The following is an 18,223-nucleotide window of genomic DNA, read 5'->3' as shown; positions in this document are numbered from 1 at the left end:
CAAAACTGAAAGATCGAAATATCTAACTATGAGATTGTGATGTGTCGAAACGTTTAAGCAGAATTAATACTTTTGTGAGGCACTGTAAGTACACGGCTATCTTACACAGAGGACAAGGTGATTGATGTTTGAAGATGCTGTAATTTTTAAACAAAGACACTATGACCTTATAAGTCATATAAGGTCATAGAGTATAGAGGAAACCACTCTTATGCATTTGTTTGGTTTAAGTGTCATCTTAGTTGCGTTTCATACCTACAAATGTGTGCTGGAGTGACATAACAAGGCTTAACGTATCACCCTGTCTTCTTCTTCTTGAGGTTTCTATTAAGAAGAGGTCAGTTTTTTTGTGTGTTTTTTTTTCTACCTTACTGCAGACATGATGTGATTCTGAGCTCTGGGCGGCAGTGTGAGCTGAAACCACAAAGCTCAGGCCTGAGTAAAGCCAGAACTGACTTTCACGCTGGGATCATGGTCTGTCCTGAAGGCCAACAGTTTTCTGCAGCAGTGAACATAGAGGCGGCTGTGTCCACTCGGCTCTGTATGCATGCACGTGTACATGCACAAACCCACACACGCACACACTAGTCACCTTTTTTTCAAATGGATGGATCTGGCTATATGAATGCATGTGTGTGCGTGTGTGTGTGTGCGTGTGCCTGTGTGTGTTTTCTCAAACCGAATCCTGCTGGAGTTTTAATCAAAGAGTTGCGGCTTAAGTGGAATAAGCGTGGCACTTTCATTTCCCTAGTTTAGTAAATATAAACGTTGCACTGCACAGACGTACTGCTCGGCCATGTCTGGAGCGAACGCTAAACTTTTTCACGTTCACTACCTTCCTGCATTCTAGTACAAAAAAAATAAAGACACAAATCCAACCCCGAGTTACAATCTCTGATTTTTCATCTGCCTAAAGCCTTTAAGAGCAGAAAACTGGATTATATGGGTGTAAACTATGCAAACGCAACTGTTGAGGAAAGGCTTTATCAGTGCTACACCTGTCATTGACTAATTTTGTCACGTGCATTATAAGGTCAATGTGGATTGAGGCTGGTAAGAGATCAAGATAAGGTGTAAGCTTAATTATTTTCACAGCTCTGCCTTTGAATTAAGAATAGCAATGACTCCAGCGACGTTGTTGAATGAAAATAACCCCACGCTGACCAGATATTGCAGCTCCGCGCTGAGCTTTACGATGTTTGGACGCAAGCTTGAATGTTCAAAGTTAAACGTTAAACTGGAAGAGGATCTGGTGCGCAGGCGGCTGGATTCGACGTCGGCTCGTTTCCTGTCATTGACTGCTGGTCACATGTTGCGTGGGCGCAAGATAGTGTAATGAGTTAAAGGGGTGAGGTTTGTGCATAGACGCACTGAGGGGAAAAACTATCAGCTCAATGCATGACAGCAGTCTGAACACATGCTGTTCTGACTGGCTGCTACTGGGGGGACGGCAAGAAGTTCTTTAAGATTCATCTGGTTCGTTCATTCTGGGGAAAACAGTCAGTTCTTGTAGAAAAGTTGACACAGGCAACATAAAGTCAGGTCCCGGGTGACAAAAGGGTTCAACAATGCAGCAGTAAAAAGGAAGAAAAAAAGAAAAAATGGTCGCTCACATGAGAATGTAAGGAAAAAGGTGTTTGGATACAGCCACACAGTCTAACGCTCAGTTTTTCCTGCTCACATAAATCAAAATGAAGGAGACTTTGTTGTGTTGCTACTGACGTATCAACTAAATCAGAAAGTGTCCACCCCTCTGCCTTCAGACGCAAAAGTGTCCTTGCGCAAAGAATGTTTTCGCATTTGCGATGTTAGAGCCGTGAAATTCACCATAATGTTGGAATTGTATGGCAAAGAAGCTCAAAGCAGCGACAGGATTTTCAAAAGGAGGGAGAAAAATCTTTTTGAAAATCTGAAAGGTGTGGAGCGCATATGAATTCAGCAGCAGTGTGTCTGAAGGCTGCGATTACAACTTTGGGATGTAGCAAAAACTTGGCCAATTTTGTTCGGGAAAATCATTTTACCTCAATCAGACTAGTGGAAGAGCACCTATGAACAAATTTCCACTTGGATGTAGGTCTGGGCTTCGACTGTGCTATTCTGTCTCAGGAACAGGCTTTGATCTAAATCCACGGCCTCTGCGTCTTTAAAGAGGATGCAGAAAGCCGTGCAACTGTTTTTGCCAGACATCACAAGGGATTTCTTGTGACTTTTCTTCACCGGTGGCTTTCTGCTTACCATAAAATGTAGATTTTATGGTAAGCATGATGATTTGTTGTCTTCTTGATTTTTCCTCCTGAGCTGTAACAATAGGCCTACTGGCTCTTTCCTTGATTAAAGCAATCTTAACTCAGCCTTGAGGATGCAACACGGGCATTTCTTCAATAATTTATTGGATATTAAACAATCGGCGAGGCACTGAGTAATATACTAGATTATAAACATATATGTACGGTGGCTCCTCCCACACTTCTGCATCCTCTCTGATGAAACTACCGGGGCCTCTAGCATTACAGCACAGCTATATTTATCCTTTTTTTTTTCTTTTTTCCTTACCGCAATGAAAGGAGAAAATAATACGTACGAGAGCTTGCAGTGACACCCCACGGGGCCCCACTGTAACGACTGCTCCAGACACACGCTCATGATGCAGACCCTCGTACGCCAATAGCACGGCCTTGATGTGGGCCGGTGTGCCGTGTCTGCTCTCAGCGTCAGCAGCTGGAGGCCAAGGTTGCTAAAAGAGAGGAGAAATGAAAGAGAAGGCAACGGAAGGAGGAAGCATGCACAAACGCTAAGATTAAGAAGTGAGGAGAAGCTTCATGGGAGAGTAAATCAGCAACGAGGCACCATAAGCGAAGACGGAGTGCAGTTTGTCGGTGATGTCGAAAGGAGGTTTAGAGCCGGGGTGAAATATTCGAGGAGGAAGCTGATTGGCTAAAGATCACTTTAGATCCAAGAACCCTCTGGACGTTGCAGAAGTGAATGTCTTTGATTTAAAAATAGTGACTGGATGATTTTAGACCGATAGACAGTAAAGCATCTGCAGAGCTTCAGTCACAAATCAGACAAGAACATTTCCCCCCTTGTGTTGGCAGACATGTGCACCTGACCGTCAAATAAAGTAATGCTGGCTATTACCTTAACATTTTCACGTTGCATCTTTAAAATGGCTGATCTAGCTGATCGTTCTTCAGTTTAGAGTCTTGTCAAAAGCTCAGAGTAGAAGGAAAAAACATCCTGACCCAGTCATTAGGTAAGAACTTTGTGCGTTTCTCAACATCCCTTCATTTTATGCTGAAATGTTCAGCGTTTACTAAAAATACACACAACTGACTGACTTGTATGCTCTTCTTCTGTAGCTATTAGTAATGGGAGCAACAGTGAGGTGGGAAATACTTCATTTACTTTTCTTTTTTCTTTTTTTACAAACCTGTTTTTATATCTCACAGCCCTGAATCAAGACTTTGTACAGCCACTTGCAACTGCATTTGCAGCTGCAAGTCTTTTATGTTTCCATTTGCTTTGAAAATTTTTTTTCTTTGCAAAATGGGAAGTAACTGTAAACATCAATCACATAGTCTTGGACTGAATCTACTTTAGTGTCTGAAAACAAAATGGTCTTCTTAGCTGGAGCATCTCAGCTTAAAGATAAAACAACAACAAAACATGATAAATCCTATCTGCCTGATACGATGATCATAAGAGAGTTTCATGGACGGTTCTTCAAGAGGTGATAGCGAAATTGCTTTCCTCAGTAATACATTTCTCAGTTAAAAAATTATACAACTGGAAAATGTCTTTCCAAAGTGTGAAAAAAACATTGACATTCACAGCAAGTAGCTCTCAAGATGAAGCCTTGATCAAAATGGAGCAGCTAGAACACAAAGTTTGATTTAAGTATTTAAATTGTGAAGGCCTCTTAGCTGCAACACAGGACTGAATAACTGATGTGTTGACCCCACCTACAGGCAAAACAGAGCCATGCAGTCTCTGGCGACTGAAAGAAAGAGACGCACATAAAGGTTTCAGTTCGTTAGAAAGGAAAACATGAGGAACATCTGACTTTCATTCTATTTAAGTATGAAAACTTCAAAACCAGAAAGTATGTTTGGACTTAAGGTTGGATAAAAACTGCCAAACCATGCTTTCCCCTTTAAGGAATGCTGAAACTGTTTCAATATAATTTTGCTTATTTTCCTTGGGAATCAAGCATCCCAGAAACGGGGGCCTGAGAATACACAAATAACCGATTTCCCTGATGGTACCATCATCAAATCAGGGACTTATTTACACAGTTTACAATGACCCAATTCATTCACTGTGCCGTTCAATCCCAAGCTAACCGCATCGTCCAAGCAAGAAAACCTTCTGCGGCAATAGCCAGGAGACATATGAAGTGTAAGAGCCAATGTTTAATTTGGCCTTCTGGAAATCAAATTAAGACAAATCCTCGTTTTAATCCAGACGATTCTGTAAGCAGGACAGGAGGATGTCCTGGGAGATATTTGGCGTCTTTAGTGGAAAGGAAGACATTTCCACAGTAATCTCCTCATTTGCATCTGCCCTTTTCACAGATGAAGAGCGAAATGCACCTTTCTTTGAAAGCGAACATTGTGAAGGGAACTCAGTGAACATTTTTTTCTTCCAACTTTAGACTCATTCTTCTCCCTGGTGTTTTCCTAAGGGGTGAAAGTCTTGGGAAAACATTTGATAGGTATTTTATTTGTGCAGGATTCTCTGGCTTTCAGCTCTCGTCTTTCTAGACTTCCAGCACGATTCCTGACTGAATAGCTGACTGCTGATGGCTGAGCAACAATTGTTACACGGCGTTAGGAGTTAAAAGCTTTGTTTTCGCAGCCCCGGGCATCGAAGCAGCAGACAGCTGGTGCGCTAAAGTGTAAAGACACCCTGCTCTCGACTATCTTTTTACAGTTTCATGTCTCGGTTCCCCTTTGACGGACTAAGACCCTCACCCTCAGGGGCAGGTTTGTTTCTGTGTGAGTGTCAGGGCCACACTGTGCAGCTCCTCTCTGCCAGGTGGACCTCTTGCTCTGTGTCACATGGGAGGAGCATAGAGCTGCATGCAGGAAAGCTTCTGCAGCTCTTCTTATTTCCCTGGCAAATGTTGTCACCACAGCCAGTCTCACTTCTCTTCTCCTCCTCCTCCTACTCTTCTTTCCCTTCCTCTTTTCTCCTCTGACCGACGTCCCACACGCCCTGCCGGCGCATCAGAAGTCCCTCATATTCCCCAAAGGATAAGATGCCATGGAGGCCACCAGAACAACGGTGTTGTGCGTCTGCTCCGTCCTGTTTGTCCTAACAGGTGAGAGTTTCAAAGCGTTTTGTGGCGGGATGCGGAGCTTGGTTGGGTTAGTTAAGACCATTGCTGTTACTGTGCAGGTACGGTGGGACCGGTTGCCTCGCAATGTCAGCTGCAGATTTGTTCTAAAACTGGGGGTCATTGCTGCTTTACAATAGACTTTATAAACTTTATATACTTTTTGGGACATAACAGGAAATATCCAAACAATTGCTAGACGAGTTTCCCATTAAAATTTATTCTACTGTTTGTTTTAATGCTTTTTTTCTTTACTTTTTTTTAAAATGAAAGTAGTTGTCTAAACAATATAATGAATTGTGCTTGAATTTTCATGTGTTTGCATGATTACAACACTGTCATGATGACAGTCAAGGAGTGACAAGGTGCTAAGAAGCACAGTTCTGGTCTATCACGTAAAATCTCTTTAGCTTGTGGATGAAAAGTTATGAACGCTTTTGCTAGGTGTGGTAAAATTTGTCGATAAAAGCTATATTTCGGAACCTTTTCTCTTTTGTTTGACAGCGACAAGTTTGTGCGCTTTTGTCGTCTCAGTGGGTCTGCTAAGAGAATTTATTTTTGTTTGCATTTCTGTTTTTTTTTTTTTTTCAGTCCTAACAGCTTAGGCGAGCAGTAAAGTAGAACTTGCTGCTTTGGCTGTGTCAGTAGCAGATTTACTGGACAAAATGGGAAACACACATTATTCCCTCTGTTCAATAGTTGATGTTAATAAATGAAATGTATTTATCAATGAGGCAGGAAAGTATAATAATAATAATAATTAATAATTTCATAGAATGATTGCGAGAGTTTCTAAACAGCATATTTTCCTCAATTTCAAGAAATAGTTTTTTTTTTTCAGTAAAGACGATGGGCTGTAGTTCTAAACATAATAAAAAAATAAAAATGGAAACTTAGATTGTTAGCTTGACTTGTTGTATTTATCTATTTTTATATTTGTATTTATGTATTTATATATATATTTTTTAAATTGTGTCCTATGCCTTCTGCTACGCTAAGCTACACGATGGGACTGGCTGCTGTGCAGAGTCAGGAGTGGATTTCTTCTTTGACATGTGGAATATTGCAACTTTTGCACAACTGATAAATAATAAACTCTTGGGAATAAGAAAAGACAAAAACAACAACAACAACAACAACAACAAAAAAGTAGTAGCTGAGGTTCCTGTATATTTTTGCCTTGTAGGGTACAACTCAGGTGGATTGAGAATATCTTCCAAAACTTTTGGAAAATTATTTCCCAATGAGGATAATGAAACTTGATTGCAATTTTTAAGCATAAAAAAAGCTCTAACCACTCCAAACTGAGACAAGTCGTTGGCACCTTTCTATTCCTATTAACAAAAAAAACTAAAAGAATTTAAGAGAAATTTTCTTAAATTAAATAACTTTACTGATGCATTTTTTGAATCCAAGCTGACCTCAAATCTTAGGTTTTCTTGCTAAAACGGAAATTTTAAAAATATGTCCTTCTGCCGTCAGCAGCACAATATGACTTGACAGAATTAGCTTCAGTTCTATTGTTGGTTGAGGTTAGTGGAAAGACAGCGTGAGGACTCATCTGTGACTCAGAAACTGCATTCATGAACCAGTGTACTCCACTCATTACAAACTACATAAAATTCATCCAGCAGGAACTTTCCTAACTGCTTTGATATTTGTTTCACCAACTCTCCCTGACATGAAGGCCTGTTTGTCTTGTCTGTTTAAAGCACAGGGGATGGCGGTGTTCGGAGATGCACCTGTTGACTTTGTTTAGTGTCCAAACATCTTGGATGTGTAGTGAGGGCGATAAGAGGCAGGTGCTGGTAGCTCTCCACACGCTGCTTGTTTAAAATCTGTGAGGGCATGTCCGCTAAACGAAGATATCCTCTCGCCCTAAAAGCCCATTGTCACAGCAATCTACACTCTATCACCACAACAATTGCCAAGCTGTTTGGGGACAACAGCGAGGGAGCGGGCTGGGCACACTTCTCCTCATTTTGCCCTTTTTAACCAGCTCTCAGCTGGTGTAAACACAGCCGCACTCCTGCTACTGACAACACACACACACCAGACAGACACACACGCACCCACACAGTGACACAGAAACTGGCCTGCGGGCTGGAGAGTGGAACGTGTCACTGTGGCTTTTTTGCACTGCATGTATTATTTAGGACATAACAGCAGACGCACAGTAGATGTATTGTGATGAGCAACGTGGGCGGCAGTCGCCGCGGAGAAGGCTGAAACTGTGCCTCGCGAAAATTATTCTCTACCGATTAACTTTTTGTTCACAACCACAAACTTCAATGGGATTCATTGTGATAGATCAACACAGGGCCGTGCGTTACGGCGATGAGGAAGACAAATCAGAAAACTGGGACGCACATTTATAGTTAGCTAACCTGGGCGAGTACTTTCCATAAGAATAAGACTAGCAGTTGAACTTAGCTCCGTAGTTTGACTAGGCCTTTTTCCCATCTGAATGCTTTGATGCAAACCATCAAAGCATGGTTTAATGCTTTGATGGTTCAACTGTAGCTCTAGTTGCATGTTTAGGGCCATTATGTCACCTCAGTCTCAAGTCTTTTGCCCACTAACACATTTTCTGCTAGTATACTGATCTCTACAACTGCAGTATTTGCACCATCTCCTCTGTCTCTGCTGAAGTAGAGCATCCCATGATGTTCCTACCATCATATTTCACTGTGAGAAAAATGTGTCCAAGGTGCTTAGCATCACACATACCCATGGATATACGCATAAACAGTTCACCAAAGTCTCATCTGAACAATGCACCTTCTTCCACACATTTGCTTGTGTCCTGTGCTTGAACTTCTCACGGCTCTCCTTTAACAGTTTGCTGACTTCTTGCTACTCTTGCAACGTTTTTCCCAGTTGAGCTGTGTATCTGTGCAGCTCCTCAAAAGTTATTATGGGCCTCTTTTGCAATTATTAAACTTCTCCACAACTGGATCCCTGACCTGTCCGCTGTGTTCCTTGGTCTTTGTTCACTAAAAATATTCTCTCTCAACCCCCCCGTGTGGCTTTCACAGAACGGATGGATTTAATCTGCGATTAAATTACGCTCAGGTGAATGCGGTGTGAATGCAGGGCATTGTACCAAGTAGACCTCAAAAGAGGGAAAAGCTTATTGGGCCTAAAGCGAATCGAACTATTTGCTTAAATTTTAGCACAAACGAAGAACTGACACTGCTTCTCACGAGGGTGCTATTACTTTGAGCGCTGATTCCAGAGAAAGATGGCACACAAATAGAAGTGTGGTTCACAAAAGAGAAAGAGGAAGATGAAACAGAACACTCAATAAAAATATAAATATTTGAGCTTGTTTTGCACATGTTTTAAAGAGTCGCATGTTCTTTACAACTCCCCCTTTCTTGGGCTTGTTGTAGCTCACTGCTTGGCAACCAAACCGAAGCCTGAACAGACAAAAACGCTCAATACATCAGCAATTACTGTAACTTCAGACTTCAGACAAGCCTGACTGTTTGCCGCGCAGGGAGTCAGGATCAGACAGGCCTCATGCTTGGCAACAACGACACCCTTTAGTGAACTGGGTCAATATTAACTCACTACAGTTTCAGGACGTGGGCAATTTGAAAAGCAGGATGCAAACTGGATGCACTGGTTTGGTTTCATAGACTCACCAGCAACAAGTGCTGGTCAATAACATTTTCCTGGGTAACAGAAATAGAAAGCATATACAGAAAATACTTGCTCTAAATTGTGTTGGGTAATCTAAAGAATTCCATTTTGTATTTTAGTGCTAAACTATTGTGGAAGGACATCATTAAATTGAAATCGTTTCGTTGGTATTATTCAGTTATCACCAACTTTTCATTTTTACTTGTATATAATCTATGTTGTGTAGTGACCAAAACAAAGATGGAGGAGCTGCTTCTACACATTAATTAAACGATAAAAACTGAGAAAAACCCCTGAACGTAATTTGTTGCTTGTTTATTTAGTATCTTCACATTAAAATTATTTTGTGTTGGCATACAGTACATTATAGAGTAAGTTCATATCTTTAGTTGAATTTAATTAACAAGTCATCTTCAGCTTTTTTGTTTTTTTTCCTAATCTTATCATGTCCTTTATCTCAGATGTCGGCTGCGAACTGATTCACATTCGTTCATCGGTTCATCATGGAACCAAAGGGAAGGATCTTCTCCTCTCTGTCGATGCCAGATTTCCACTGGATGAAGCTGAGATCCAGGGAAGTTGGTCTCACATTAACGTGAATGGTGCCAGCACCATTTTGGTCTCATTTAACAAAGAAAGCAAAATCATAGACATGATGTACCGCAAGCGCCTGGACTTCAAAGAGCCAAACGCTTCTCTGTCCATCCGGAATTTGAACGAGGACGACGAGGGATATTACAAGCTGAGCCTCAACATAGAGTTTCATAACGAAAAAGGAACGGTGAAGAAAGAAGAAAGAACTATCCATGTGACAGTAGATGGTGAGTTATTAACTCTTTGATTTTATGCTCCCTGACATGCTGATTAGATCTACAATTAGCAATGAATGTTTTTTTTTTTTTCTTCTATTCAGAACTTGTCTCCAGACCAGTCATTGAGAAGAAGCCGTCATATACAGTCATAGAAGACAAAGCAAATGTAACTTGGACTTGTTCTGTTGAGAAAGGAACAAGAGTTGCCTTCCGGTGGCTAAGGGATAATGTTTTACTTACTCCCAGCGAGAGATACCACTTTACTCAAGACAAATCCAAGCTGTTGATTAGCCCTGTGAGGAAGGAGGACAAGGGGACTTATCGCTGTGCTGTCAGCAACCCTGTGAGCCAAATCATTGAAAGCAGGGGAGTGGAGCTCAATGTTTACTGTGAGTAGACATCCCTTTCTTTTCTTTTATTTTCTTTTCTTTCATTTATTATTTTACAAGTTCCACCTGAGAAACTCCTGAATCTGTTTAGAAATTCAACATATAAACGCTGTTCTTGTTGATGGCTCCTCTTTTATCATTTGAAAACAAATATCAATGTGATTAAACCTGAAGATGGCAGGGAACACAATGCTACCACTATTTAACCCTTTAACTCTCACCCACAAAACACTTAGACGTCATCCAACGAGTCAGTTTACCAATTTAATAACTTAAGTGGTGAACAGAATATATATTTAGCACTCTGCCACTTAGTTTAAATTATACGCCACAGCAAATCTGTTCTTTAATTTTAACCATCTTTATATAAAAGTGTTCACAAATATGTTTTTATCATCCCAACGTTAATGTTCTGACAACAAATTATAAACATATTATGTCTACGTTTTTTTGTTTTTAAGTTCTCTCATTTGCAATTTCCCCCCGAGGTGTTTGATCAGGCTGTATGTAAATTTTCTTGAACTCCTGCTGCTACCTGCTGCTGTCACCTGAAAACATATTTCTCTTACGGGAAAGTATTTGCATAGGAGCAGATTTATCTCAGTGGGCTCTGATATTTTACGAGGAGTGCTGACAAAGCTCTCCTAGTTCTGGGAGTTTGAGGTAGCATGGAGTCAAATTTGTGAATTAATTTGAATATGTGATAATTTCAACGAAACCAAAGATAAAAAACACAGAAGTTTTTTTTAATTTTGTATTTCTGAATTTTCTGACCTCAAGTGTAACCGCCAAAGTCTGAAGTTGGTGGCTTAAAGCAGCAGTCACTTTTGGATAAGTCACGATTTAAGATGGGATTTGGAGAACATATTCAAAAGGGACCCTGTAATAATGCTGTCCTATGAGATTCTTGTGTTTCACCCATTTCACCTAGTTTCAAAAATAATAGACATTGTTTTTTTGTGACCACACAGCATCAAACTCTGGCTTGATGTGTTTTGCACAGGAGTATGTTACCTGTTGATTTAATTATGACGCTCCTTACAGTGAAACTAGAGTAGGGAGATATGCTTTTCCCTTAAGGCCAAACTTGTCCTGGTACATGTCAGCAACCAAGATTACTGAGTGTTTGAAAGTAAGACGCACAAGCGCTTCAGGCTTCAGTGTTTCAGTTTTTCTTTCACTTTGGGGGTTAAAATAGATAATGTTGCCCGTTTTCTAGCGTGGAAAGTTTGAAGCATCACTTCCGATATAAACATATACAGTTAAGGTAAAAAGAAAGTGCGTTCTCTGTTTATTCGGTCACAGTATTGCTTATCAGGTTTTCATTTTAGTAGCATTAGGAAATATTAACTACACAATTTGATTACCACAATGGATTTTTTTGGGGGACAGGTTATTATAGATTTCAGCTTATAAGTGCCAAACACATATTACGTGTATCAAACAAATACATAACTGCTGAAACAAAGTAGCTGCCAATTCAATGGCAGAGCATTTAATTAAATCACTTTACCCTTTAATTACTTTACTGAAGTGTATTTTGAAATGTGTTTCTCCAAACCAGTGGTGTCCATTCGCAGGAGCACACCAAGACACAAGCCCCATGGGTCTAGTTTTGACACCACTACATGAAACCTGATTATAAAAATCGAGGTTAGGCAAACCGGGCTCAACTCACTCATTGGTTATTAAAATCCTGCAAGCAGATGATCTAAAATGTTCCCATCATCCACTGAAATGAGACTGTTCATTAAACTGTAGAGTACTATTTAACAAAACAAATTGTCATGTTCCCCCTACCCGCACACAGATGGTCCCTACAACCTGGAGGTGAACTCCGGCCAGGGCCTCCGAACAGGGAAGGTGTTCACCATCAACCCCGGAGAGCTGGTGCACTTCGAATGCCAGGCCGATTCCAACCCCCCCAACAGCTACATCTGGATCTCCAAGAGCCCCAATGCCACAAAGATCATCACAACGGGCCCGCAGCTGCAGGTGAAGTCCGACGAGCTGGCCCAGACTGAGGACTACCTGTGCCGAGCCTTCAACAACATGACCAAGAAGCAGGACGAGGCCCAGTTCACTCTGGTGGTGGCCAGCTTGAGAACAGGTGGGTGGAGGGCGGAATATCGGCAGGACGGAGCGGAGCGTGGGTTGGTATTGGGAATCCTCTAAGATAAACACTCTGTGAACTGCGCTTCATGCCAAAAGCAGAAGAGTCTGATGAAGCGTTTTAAAAAAAAAAGAAAAAAAAAAAAAAGAGTTGACACTTTCCGAATGATAAAGCTGTCCACTGTAGTAATAATACTGCATCACGAGCATTATTCTACACAGCAGCTGACTTGCACAAGCAGGTTATGGATATAGCATAAAATATACACGGCTATTATTGAAACTAAGATTTTATCTCTGTTGCTAGGTTGCTGTCAGCTGCAGTCTGTATTAGAGTTCAGTGGCTGGGAAAGTCAACAGGGCATAGCAGCTGTTGTGTTTATTGACTAAGTTTTATAGCATGGGCAGTTTCTGTGTGCCGTATGGGGGCATTGATATGTTGTCTTGGTGATAGTGAGAGCAAGAGTCACAGAGACGGTTATTGCCGATACTGCCTTTGATTTAAAACTCAGCTTGGTGTGAGTCAACAGAAGTCATGCCAGACACCTTAAAAAAAAAAAAAGAAGTCAAAATCATGGGCAAACCTCGACACACGTTTTGTTTTTTAATATCAAGATAGACACATAGGCCCTCATTCATAGACTGAATGAGGGTCTTTTTTTACACTTTGTGTTTTAAATTGTTTAATTTATTTAAATTTGCCCAATAAGTAGGTTTCTAAGCATGGAAGGCGACATGATTGTGTGCGTTTACCTCATTACATCCCACTTTAAAGATATATTTCACACACAAATTACCTTAATTTTAAAAAGTGCTGAAACTCAATGTGAGTCATAAGCATTCCTTTTATTGCTTGCACGTTATATACATTCAAAAGATCCATCTGCTGAGGGCATATTTGTGCATGACTTCTTGGAAGTGCAGGAAGTCGTGCACAAGTTCAAGGAACGGGAAACAGTTTTTTAAATCACTGTCTTGCATGATGCTTTCTTGTCTGAATATTATACTCAGCTATATATTGTCTTTGTTTGTGTACAGTGAAAGAGAAATACGCCGATGACGGTAGATCTACGTCTCTGCTGGCAGCCATCGCGGTCTGTTCTTCATTCATCATTGGCTTTATGCTGCTGTTCCTCTTCCGCAGGGCATGTCATCCAAAGAGAGGTAGGGTGATGATGCCCGTTTATGATTAACTTTTTTTTAACACATGTGGTTTCCTAAAGATCTTGTATTATCTGTCCACATGAGTTTCGGTCTATTACTTATTTCTGAAAGCCTTAAATCAGAATGAGCCAACGTGACGGTAGTAACATTTCAGAGTATTCCTCGCCACCTTCCTGCATTAGCTCATACATGCAGAAGTTCCACAGAAATATTTAAATAACTTGCAAATATTAGTCAAAGGGAATCTAACCCGGGTAAAGTAACTTCTCTATTTGAATATGACAGAGAATTGTTATGTTTCTCACGCTTGGATTTGGAAATAATTGTATTTTCTTTTTTACCTCTGTCACTTTAAAATCAACAGTCCTCATGAACATCTACAACAGGTACGCACTCGGATTATTAAATCAGATCCCAGTTATCGTCGTCTGACATCTAAAATAACCGTTCAAATTTCTCTCCACAGGCCGTTTTCAGAGCAGAAACGACCTCATCGCTCAGGTAACAAGGTTGACTCTTTCATAACGAAAAATGCTTTTATTTACACGTAAACACAAAAGCACAACATGTTATGCAGCAAATGCACTACATCATCTTTTGTTAGGCATTAGCACAGGGAGTAATGGATGTCCACAGTTACGGTCTTGTTGAAAAACCTAACAGAAGGTTGAAAAATTGGTTTGAAATGACAGTAGAGTGAAAAAGTAAACAAGGTCAGGGAAACAGCAATACCAAGTTTTATGTTATCATGGTACAAAGCTGTGAGAAAAAGTTTCTTGTATTTTTTGTTTAAAATTTTGATGTCCAGGACATATAAGGTGAGTTATTCTAAATATGAAGGTTTTAAAGGCTAAATTATTCATTCAAAAAATAAAAAAACAGCCAAATGAATCTGAGCCTCTTGATTGCAGAATTATTTTTAATTGACCCACACTGGAGGGTCTTCCAGCACTTAAGGCTTTATGGAAAAGTGTGTCAATTTAAGTCTAGACTTTGACTAGTTCACTAGTTTTATTATTTGAGCTGTTCAAAGGTGAACTTGCTGCTGTCCCTTCAGTGATTGTCCTGCTGCATACCCAAGTGAGCTTGAGCGTCACAAACCTCAAGTCGGACAATCTCCTCTTAAAATTTTCAGATAAAGAGAAAAATCTTTGGTTCCTTCAATTGGCACAAATGCTCAGTTTGTTAAGCAACAACGTGGCTCCAGACCAACGCACTACAGAAACCGGTCAAACTTTCAATGTTTTTTTTTTTCCTGATGAATGCACGCTTTTCTGTAAAAAAAATAAATAAATAAAATAAAATAAATAAATATATATATATAAGTGCAAAAACAAGAAATATGCAAGAGGACAAACATGTCTTAGCACAGTAAGACCATTTCCCTTACTGCGATTCTTACATTATAAAATGTATGCACAGGTCATGAAGATGCAGCAGACGACTTTGGCATCTATGAGTTTGTCTCCATACCAGGAAAAATGGACTCCACCCAGGTGATTTACATATTGTTCTCTGATGGCACTTTGAAGAGGAAGTAAAAATCCTTCTCAATTAGTTTCTGTTTTTCTCATTTTCCATTGTGTCATCATTATTTATTCCCCTCTCCCCCGACTTCCGCAGTCATCATGCAAATCTCTGGCCCGGCTTGAGTCCATTCAAGATATGCACACCACCATCTACGATGTGATCAGACACGTCCCAGAATCCCCCAGTGCCAGCTTGCTGAAGTGATTGTTTGCTGGGTAGATTCAGTTGTCACACTTGAAGATTTCTGTGTAGCCTTATTCTTGTGTTTGCTGCCCAACTGTTTTTTTGCACACAAAATGAAGGAGACTTGTTGGGGTACACGACCTGAATATGCACTGTTACTGTCGAGAGCTTGGGACAGATATTTATCATCTTCTACTAGAAATAGGTAAAAAGTTGATGTATGATTGTGTTTTTTTTATTTTATTTTATTTAACATGATTAATTTTTATTATGTGTTCAAGAATGAAGATCGTTATAAACCAAGCAGATCTTTATATTACCTTGAGCTTTTTTTAATGTATAAACAGCCAAAACTTTGCAACTTATGTGACGTTGTTGCTTTAAGAAACAAATTAACTTGCCAATTCAAACAGTCCCTTAAATAACCGTATGTTTTCTGACAAGTGTTACAATGAAGGCATTTGATTGCTCTATTGTAAATATTGTACATGGATTATCCTAAAGAGACTTTACATATAATACTCTATTTCCATTTTTTGTTTCTTGTTTGTGAAGTTCCTAGAAATGGAAAAAGAAAGCAAGAAAAGCATTTTTGTTTTCAGGAGAAATATACAAGAAGTCTTTTATTTTCTTGTTTATTTTTATTTAATTTTTTTTTACCACCTATGACCGTACACAATGCTCATACTGAAATAGGTGTAGACAATTTTATTGTTTGAATAAAAATGGTGTATTTTTCACATACTGAACGTTCTTGCAGTGTCTCATCTACCAGTTACTAGTGAATGTAATTTAAATGCTCCAGTTGAGGGGGTACATTATACATCAAAAACAGGGATGTTTTGCAAGGTAGACATTTTGATGTGTCTGTTGTCTACATGCAAAGTAAGTTTTTAGAAGGAAAAAACAACAAAAAAAAAATTAAAGCTGTTTTTTAAAAGTGGTGTTTTTTTGTTTTTTTTCTCTAGCTCTGTGGGCATGACATACATACAGAAATTCTTAAAAACAATGTTCCAATCTACTTTATTTATGGCTGCTGTTGGGTTTTTTGTTGGCTATTTTGAGATCAGACCCAGTTTATGTCTTGCTTTGTCGTGGGAATAAAAGGTTGTTTTGAGACAATAAACTGTATCACACACCATTTGTAATGTTTATGTATTCTGTGCAACACTGGTCCTGTTTGGTATGTTAAAGTGCAGTACAATAAGAATGGATTGGATTGGATTGGATTGGATCCATTTTCTTCTCTTGTCCAACTTGGAGTACCTTCTTGTCACTACCGAAAGTCAAGTTTTGTAGCTTTTTTGTGTTAAACAGAAAGTCAGGTGAGTTGAGGGAAAGTTTTGTAGGAGAACTAGGTCAAACATGCGACTCATGGAAGGCAGGGAGTATATTTTAAAAACCGATACTCATTGCTTGCAATTCCCATTTTGGACAAGTTTCACTGTTAAAACTACACAATGAATAGATGCAAAATGTAAAACAAACTTAATTAATCTCTTGAATATTCTGCCTTTTCATGGTCATTGTGCTACTTGAGTCTGTTTCTCCAAAAGTATTCTTTTGTTTGTTTTCCTTTGCTTTTCCTGCTCAAACTGAGTAAAATCACATGCTTTAAGAAAGAAAATACTAATAATTCTGAAATGATTGTACAGTATGTCTATATATGTTTTTTGTACTTTATTAAATATATATGTATTTACTTTTGTGGGTCATTGTAAAGTTCTTTTGGCTGTCCATAACAAAACAAGATGAACGCAATTCAAACTCTCTCTGTACTCTCACTCTGTCCCTGTGCTTACACGTTTTTCATGAAATGGCAAAGCAGAAAAAGGTCACTTTGTTTTTAACAGAAGTGGGAAGAATAAGATCTGTATTTAATATTTTGAATTTAATCTCTCCTATTACACTTATGTGAGTTGCATGCATTGTTCCAAATCTGCAGCAGAGCGCTCATTTCTGTCGGCGATTGGTCTGCTGGTATTCTGTGTGCCTACTGGCAGGGACAGACGGACGCTTCAGCATGTGGCGGAGTGCCCTCCCACCTGCTCCTGCTGACACCTTGTCACGAGTAAATAAGAGTGTTGATGTGCTTTATGTTTGTACATATGTGCATTTAGAGAAAGGACAAGTAAAATGCTTAAGATTTTCTATTCAGCAGGACTTCGGAGTTTATAAAATGGCTGACACATAGTCAGGTTTTGGATCTGTACAAATGGGCTGTTAAGACCAAACTCTATGACAAAATGAAAGATTGAATTCAGTAGCATTTTGAGTTGAAACACTTGGAAATAAAGTGGAATCAATACTTGCCAGAAGCCGCGTCTACCTACCGACTGCGGAGATAATTAACCGCAACTCTCAATATGATGCTCCCTTGCATAACAACAAGAAGTCTTTTTAATCTTGTTCTAATTATAGCTTATGAGCTGACCAACTGTGTGTGTGTGTGTGCCTCTTCTTTGTGGAGGCATCTCCGGGTAGCAGAGGCCATCTGTTCCGTCTCAGTGTATGCTTTAAGGGAGGCGCCGCCTTATGGATGGCTGCCTAACAAACAACAGTGGAGTAAATTCACCTAAGGGGAGAAGCTTCACCTTCATTTGACTGGGAAATCAGCCTAAAGCATGATTAACCAGGAACTAGCTCTCCCTCTGCCTCCGGTGCGCAGCCTTCAAGTGTTGCTCAGTTGAAGGCCTGACAGGGCAATTACAAACAGGCTGAGTTGGTCTGCGTGCACCCGCTTTGGTAATTATTTGGAAGAGCTCACAATGCGGAGCTTGGCCTAATAACTTGGCAAAGATGGAGAAACAGTCATGGAAAACATGGCATGACATGATCTCTTTTCTCGCGAAGGGAATATAAACGTGGCTGGCTAAACAACACACCCACTGCAATTTCAATCTTAATATATCATCTGGTTTGATTAAGTTTATTTGGCTACTGTTTTTATACCCTATGAATTTGCCCCCCTTTTTCTCACATTCCAAATTTTAATGCATGTTTTCTTTTTGATCTTGTGTGGATAGATCAGCACAAATAAGTACATC

General features: G+C 39.8%; 1 protein-coding gene across 1 annotated transcript; it reads left to right on the top strand.

Annotated features, from left to right (window-relative positions):
- The first annotated feature begins 4,462 nt into the window (after positions 1-4,462).
- Positions 4,463-16,879, top strand: hepacam2 (HEPACAM family member 2). The gene is made up of 9 exons (XM_008421741.3): positions 4,463-5,323; positions 9,448-9,807; positions 9,900-10,187; positions 11,998-12,297; positions 13,338-13,463; positions 13,828-13,849; positions 13,930-13,964; positions 14,886-14,959; positions 15,087-16,879. The coding sequence occupies exons 1-9, from the start codon at positions 5,266-5,268 to the stop codon at positions 15,195-15,197; spliced, it is 1,374 nt and encodes a 457-aa protein (XP_008419963.1). The 5' UTR covers positions 4,463-5,265; the 3' UTR covers positions 15,198-16,879.
- Positions 16,880-18,223: the final 1,344 nt, after the last annotated feature.

This window comes from Poecilia reticulata, chromosome 11, assembly GCF_904066995.2.
Source record: "Poecilia reticulata chromosome 11, P_reticulata-male-v2, whole genome shotgun sequence".
Lineage (NCBI taxonomy): Eukaryota > Metazoa > Chordata > Actinopteri > Cyprinodontiformes > Poeciliidae > Poecilia > Poecilia reticulata.
This window is presented reverse-complemented; position numbering and strand designations above follow the sequence as displayed.